This window comes from Anas platyrhynchos, chromosome 2 (genome assembly GCF_047663525.1).
Source record: "Anas platyrhynchos isolate ZD024472 breed Pekin duck chromosome 2, IASCAAS_PekinDuck_T2T, whole genome shotgun sequence".
NCBI classification, from domain to species: Eukaryota; Metazoa; Chordata; class Aves; order Anseriformes; family Anatidae; genus Anas; species Anas platyrhynchos.
The window spans coordinates 83,836,151-83,842,336 of record NC_092588.1 but is presented as its reverse complement, the minus strand read 5'-3'; the positions used below and the strand labels follow the sequence as shown (position 1 = coordinate 83,842,336).

Sequence of the window (6,186 nt, the reverse complement as noted above, 5' to 3'; positions counted from 1 at the left end):
GAGCACGCATACAGCAGCACCTTTGGCTTCAACCACCACAAACAAGCACTGGAAAAAAATCACATTTCCTTCTGCACCAACAATCTTTTTGCAGGGAGGAAGCACGCTCGCACACGAGTGTCCTACCTGCCCAATATTCTCTCTCACTTTGCTGCAACTGCTGATTACAAACACAAAAAGGTCTCTTTATTGCAGTCACTAGGGAGGAGACAGGCAGGGGATTGCACAACAAACAATCTGGCATGACAAATCTCACCAGCAACACAGGCATCTATCTAAAAATGCCTCTTCCTCATTGCTTGAAGCTAAGACCCTTCTGGAACTGTCATATGGAAAGCGTGCATTCATGTCCGTCAGAGGAGAGGGAAACAAGCTTTCAGGTCGTAGCCCCCATTTAAAAGAAAAACTCCCAAGAACCATCCAACAGAAGAAATCACCCAAGGACAAAGGCACCGCAGCCAGACACCGGCAGTGCACAGTGACAGAGGTAGATGAGCCAGCCTGCTTTGGGGATTTATTAAGTCGCTCCAGTCCCACAGAAACTGGACTGCACCAGTCTGGAAGAATGGGGAGGTAGGAGATAGAGGAAAACAGCTTTTTTTACTCGCCTCAGCAACTGCACAACAGAAAGAGTCTGTGCACTTTGCCAGGGCAGCAGGTAAGTAAGCAGAAGTAACAGGGATGCAACGCTAAACCAAAGCAGAAAAGGACAAAGATTCCAGTCCCTAGAAGACTCACCTGGCAGTGCTCTTGTCCCTAATTTGCCTGGCAGCTGTCACATGAAAAGACCAAACATTTCAAGGAAACACAGAGGCCCGTAGGGTAAGCATCCCAGAGAAAGATGAAGGAAGAAGGAAGAGCAAAAAAAGGTTGCAGCGTGATGGACACAGTCAGAGAAATCACACCAGATATTACATTACTCCCAAGGCCATAAGCAGCAGAGGAAGACACCGCAATGCTTGTTTCCAGCTTTTTCTAGAAGAAATTTCCACAAGTATCTTCTACAAGATGAGATTTAAGCGCCTCAAACCATCTCTTTCCTTTCACTCTCCACGTGTCCCACCCACCCAGCCTCCCCACATCTCTCCCTCCTGCCCTGCCCTTCTCCGTTCAAGCGATCATGGCCAGCCACTTCTCAAGGCCCTCGAAGTCAGCATCTCCCTCCTCTCCCTTGCTGCCACGGGTGCTGCATTCCACAAACTCCACCCTCACTGGCAGCTGGGAGAAGTCAAAGTCCTTGCCCTTCTTCCCCAGCTGATGCAAGAAGACCTTGCAAATCCAGAACGGCAGCCTCCTGGCAGCCTCCTTCACAGCTGCCCCGCTGCTCGGGCCTGGCTGAATGGCCGCGCTTTGGTTCAGGTCCCTGCAAAACCACCGGACACACAGTGGGCTCGGGCTTGGAAGGCACCTCTGCAGGTCACCTGCTCCAACCCCCATGCTCAAGCAGGGCCACCTGCAGCCACGTGGACACTGGGCACCACTGAGAAGAGCCTGGCTCCATCTCCTTTGCACCTTCTCTTCACATATTGAGGTCCTTCAGCCAGATCCCCACAGGCCTTCTCCACAACGAGCACTCACGGCTCTCTCCAGCTCTCCCCAGAGGACAGATGCTCCAGTCCTGCCACCAGCTTGGCTGCCATTCACTGCGCTCCCTCCAGTAGGCCCATGGCTCTCCTGTCCTGGGGAGCCCAGAACTGGACCCAGGCCTCCAGCTGGGGCAACTCCAACAAGCCTCGGGCTCTCCAGCTTTCCTCCCCAGGGCCTCAGCTTCAAGCTTCCCTGGCGCCAACTCCAGGAGGATCCTGCCAGGCCATTTCTCCGGCCTGCCCAGGGCCCTCTGGAGGGCAGCACCACCCTCTGGTGCATCCCTATCTCCTCCCAGCTTGGATCAGCAGCAGACTTGCTGAGGGCACGGCCTGCTCCGCCCTGCGCATCATTCCTGAAGAGGCTGGGCAGGACTGGGCCTGGACGTGACATTGTTGCTACTTCGTGTCCCAGCCTCGCATCTCTAGTGGGTTTCTGTGGCAAGGTTTGGGTAGCAGGGGGCCGTAGGGGTGGCTTCTGTGAGAAGGCTCTAGAAGCTGCCCCATGTTAGATGAGGGCCCCGCTGCTGGCCAGAGCCAAGCCAACAAGCAACGACTCTGGGAGAGCGTATTAAAGACAGGGGAAAAAAACAAAAACCAACCAAGCAACCAAAACAAACATGTCTACACAGCAGCTGGGAGAGGGAAAGGAGTGAGAAACAGCCTTGCAGGCGCCAAGATCAGTGAAGAAGGAGAGAGGGGGAGAGGTGCTCCAGGCACGCAGCCCAAGTCCCCTGCAGCCTGTGGAGAGGCCCCTGGTGCAGCAGGCTGTCCCCCTGCAGCCCATGGAGTACCACAGTGGAGCAGGGCTCCACGCTGCAGCCCGTGGAGGAGCCCCCGCTGGAGCAGGTGGCCCTGCAGTGACAGAGGCTGTGGCCTGTGCAAGACCCCTGCCGGAGCAGATTCTGGGCCAGCCCTGTAGCCCGTGGAGAGGAGCCCATGCAAGAGCAGGGGATGGAGGGGGAGCTGCTGCCCGGGGGGGACCCAGGCTGGAGCAGTGTGCTCCTGAGGGATGGAGCCTGTGGGACGGAGCCATACTGGAGCAGTTCTCGAGGAGCTGCTGCGGGTGGGAAGCCCACGCCGGATCAGTTTGGGAAGGACGGCACCTGTGGGAGGGACCCCACGTTGGAGCAGGGGACAAGAGTGACCGAGAAGCAGCGGCAGAGACCAAGTGCTACAGACTGACCGCAGCCACCATTCCCGCATTCTCCTACGCCACTCGGGGGGAAGAGGGGGAAGAGGACGGGTGGGGGAAAGGTGTTGTTGTTGTTGTTGTTGTTTCCTTTTGTTTCTTTGTTTCTCACTTCTCTGCTTCTCCTGCAGCCCATGAGCCATCTCCCTGTGCCCTCCTCACAAGCCACGAGGGTTTCTCCCTCGAATTTTCTCTCCCTTCCCCAGCTGAGGAGGGAACGAGACAGCAGCTGGGTGGGCACCTGGCCGCCAGCCTAGGCCAAGCCACCACGGCCATTCACGGGGATGAAGAGGCTGCACCGTGGGCTTGGAAGCCCAGGGGGTGTCTGTGAGGCTGGGGGAGCTCCTGGGCCCTGCCGCATCATCCACCACTCCATGGTCTCCTAGTGACACGGAGGGAGCACAATGACACCAGTGACACAGGCGAGTCTGGGGGGGACTTTGCGTCTCTGGTGAGCGCCAGGCGTGGAGGCAGCAGCTCCTGGCAGCGAGGCGAGGCCAGGCGAGGCGAGGAGTTGCTGCGCAGCATGGCTGCCGGAGAGGAGGAGAAGGCCCCTGAGGCACAGGAGGACGGTGAGAGCAGATGCCCCAGCAGCTCCCTGGAGGTGGAGGGCCCTGAGCACCCCCTGGGGCTGTGCAGAGCCGCTTGGGCTGTGGACACCCGGGGACGCCCTGCCAGGAGCCCCCGAGCAGGCCCTTGCGGGCGTCCCTCGGGGACACCTGCCAGGTGCTCAGTGGGGGGATGCTCTCATCCATGGCTGCCGCCCTGCCTCCCCCAGAGTGCGTGCTGTGCCACCGCTCGGACACCAGCTTGGATGGCTGCGGGCCGATGTTGCAGGTGGACGGGGTCTGCGCCCACGTGCACTGCCTGGTGAGCTCCCCGCGGCTGCCCGCGCCTTTCCCCAAGCCCTTGCCTGGCACCTGGAGCCCACAGGACTGTGTCATCCCCAGCGCGCTGCTCGCTGGCTGTCACCTCCTCCTGCTGCGCTGCCAGCACAGCCTCCCCACCACGGTCCCTATCTCCTTGCCCTGAGCAGCTGCGGGGCTTTGCTCTCTTCCAGTTTCCAGCCCAGGGCCTGTACCAGCGAGGCGCTGAAGGGGAAGGAATCTTCGGATTCCTCTGCGCGGATATCAGGCGGGTAGCGGGTCGGGCAGCTCGCAAGGTGAGGGCTTTTTTGGAGCAGACGAGGCTTGTGGCAGCTGAGCCCAAGCCCTGGCAAAGAAATCCTCGAGGCTCTGGACAAGCTCCGGGCAAGTGCCAGTGGCCCCGGCCACGTCCCTGACGGGGCTGCTGTGCTCTTTGCAGCGCTGCTGCGTCTGCCGCAAGAAGGGGGCCACCGTCGCCTGCTGGCAGAAGCGCTGCTCGCGCCGCTTCCACCTGCCCTGCAGCTCCCAGCGGGGCTGCATCTCGCAGTTCTTTGGGGACTACAGGTACGAGCTGCCCTAGCTTGGGCTGCAGCCCCCTCAGCCTGCGCCCTGCAGGCAGAGTCCCCGGTGTGGCACGCGTGGTCCCTGGCCTCACTCAACTCTTCCGTCCTCACGCAGCTCCTTCTGCTGGGAGCACCGCCCGCAGCAGAGCGTGGAGACGCTGCAGGAGGGGCACACCACGTGCATCATCTGCATGGAGGTGGTGGAGGACAGCCTCTCCTACACCACCATGGTGTGCCCCTCCTGCAAGCACGCCTGGTTCCACCGCGGCTGCATCCAGGTAGGAGGCCCTTCCCTCTGCCAGCCCGCAGGGACACCATGCGCCCGCAGCGGCGTCCTGCTCACACGGGGAGTCTCTCTTCCACAGGGACAGGCGCTTCGGGCGGGCCTCAGGCACTTTGCGTGTCCTCACTGCCGGGACCGGGAGCGCTTTCTCCCTGAGATGCTGCAGATGGGAATCCGCGTGCCCAACAAGTGCGTTCCTTCCTTCCTTCCTTCCTTCCTTCCTTCCTTCCTTCCTTCCTTCCTTCCTTCCTTCCTTCCTTCCTTCCCACCCCACTCAAGGCAGGAGAGGGCACAGCCCCAGGCCCTAATCCCTCCAGGCAGACTGTCCCCAACAAAATGGGCTGCCTGCCTGGGGGACAGGAGGATGCTGGCCTGCCGCCAGGGATGCCCCTGAGCCCTGTCCCAGCATCAGCACTGACACTTGCTGAGTGAGTGCCCCAGGAGCTCGTGACCTTTCTTTCCTACTTTCTCTTGAAGAAAGCCGGCTTGGGAGCAAGACGAGGAGGAGGAGCCGGCACTGCCGCAGCTGTATGGCCGCTGCGATGCCAGGCAGTGCCTGTACAGGGGAGGCCGCGAGCAGTGGCAAGAGGAAGGGTGAGCATCCACAGCAGCAGCTCCCCGGCTGCTGGGGGCTGTGAGCCACATCTCCAGCAAGCCGTGCAGTGGCTGCTGGGGCTCTGCCCAGGCACCTTCCCCTCTGCTGGGGCGCCGTGAGCAATGGTTCTGGAGCCTTGGGGGCCTTTGTGGCGCCACTGCCTGCTGGGCTCTGCGTGCTCACCAGCACAACTTCTTCCCCAGGCCCTGGCAGCTGCTGCTCTGCTCCTCCTGTGCCGCCAGCGGGACCCACCGCCGATGCTCCGGCCTTGGGGACACCACGCAGCAGTGGGAGTGCGCTGGCTGCGCTGGCCCGGGCACTGGCACTGGTAAGGGGCACGGCGTGCTCAGGCTCGGGGCGGCAGAGCCCTCCGTGCCCTCTGCAGGCCAGGCAGGGTGGGCAGATCCGCTGACCTTCCTGCCTCCCCTTGCAGCTCCCAGCTCCTCACCCTCACCACCGGAGAGGAGAGCCGGCCGTGGCAGGGTGCTGCCCCAGCGCCACAGCCCCTACAGCCGGCCACAGCCCTGATCCCGGCCTGGGGACAGATGCTCCAGGGGGAGCACAGTGTGCTGTGGCTCGCTTTGTGCATTTGCCTGGACAAATAAAGTGGTTTTGGTTTTTTGTCTATATGATTATCGCTTCTTGGACACTCAGACTAAGACATAAATACACGCAAAACACCCACCCCTCAAAAAAGAAAAAAGAAGAAAGGAGGCACTGCTATTTAACAAAGCAGACCTGACCGCCAAGCAGGAAGCTGACCCCCAGTGCTGTGCTGAGCAGAAGCAGAGCCTCAGCACGTGGGCACTTGAACAACTCGGAGAAGAGTCAAGGCAGAGACAGACCAACCAAATCAGGACTGGAGCACAAACGTTTAGCCCAACACTTTTTTGGTTTTACGATCATTAAAGGAATATATTTATTAAAGAATAACTTAAAAGTGGTTGTGGCCTCGAACTACCTTCTCCTATGTCGTGGTTTAACCCGGCCGGCAGGTAAACACCACGCAGCCGTTCGCTCACCCTCCCCCCTCCCTCTCTGGGACGGGGGAGAGAAATGGAAAGTGAAGCCCGTGAGTTGAGATAAAGACAGTTTAATAAGACA

At 60.1% G+C, this 6,186-nt stretch overlaps 1 protein-coding gene across 2 annotated transcripts; it reads left to right on the top strand.

The window, feature by feature from the left end:
* The first annotated feature begins 1,351 nt into the window (after positions 1-1,351).
* Positions 1,352-5,979, top strand: LOC113841111 (PHD finger protein 7-like). 2 transcript variants are annotated; one of them, XM_072035004.1, is made up of 9 exons: positions 1,352-3,347; positions 3,554-3,645; positions 3,836-3,937; positions 4,081-4,205; positions 4,320-4,482; positions 4,570-4,676; positions 4,965-5,081; positions 5,286-5,410; positions 5,516-5,978. In XM_072035004.1, exons 1-9 carry the CDS (start codon positions 3,302-3,304, stop codon positions 5,608-5,610), a joined length of 972 nt encoding a protein of 323 aa, XP_071891105.1. In that variant the 5' UTR covers positions 1,352-3,301; the 3' UTR covers positions 5,611-5,978. The 2 variants fall into 2 exon arrangements, with proteins under 2 accessions (XP_071891105.1, XP_071891104.1); XM_072035003.1 differs by having other exon boundaries at positions 1,352-3,645; positions 4,320-4,676; positions 5,516-5,979.
* Positions 5,980-6,186: the final 207 nt, after the last annotated feature.

What these genes read in the sequence shown, in the direction of transcription:
- LOC113841111 (XM_072035003.1), top strand. Translation starts at nt 3,517, where the DNA reads ATGCTCTCATCCATGGCTGCCGCCCTGCCTCCCCCAGAGTGCGTGCTG. An exon ending in GGAATCCGCGTGCCCAACAA is followed by an intron (nt 4,677 to 4,964) that starts GTGCGTTCCTTC and finishes TTTCTCTTGAAG; the next exon opens with AAAGCCGGCTTGGGAGCAAG. An exon ending in GAGCAGTGGCAAGAGGAAGG is followed by an intron (nt 5,082 to 5,285) that starts GTGAGCATCCAC and finishes CTTCTTCCCCAG; the next exon opens with GCCCTGGCAGCTGCTGCTCT.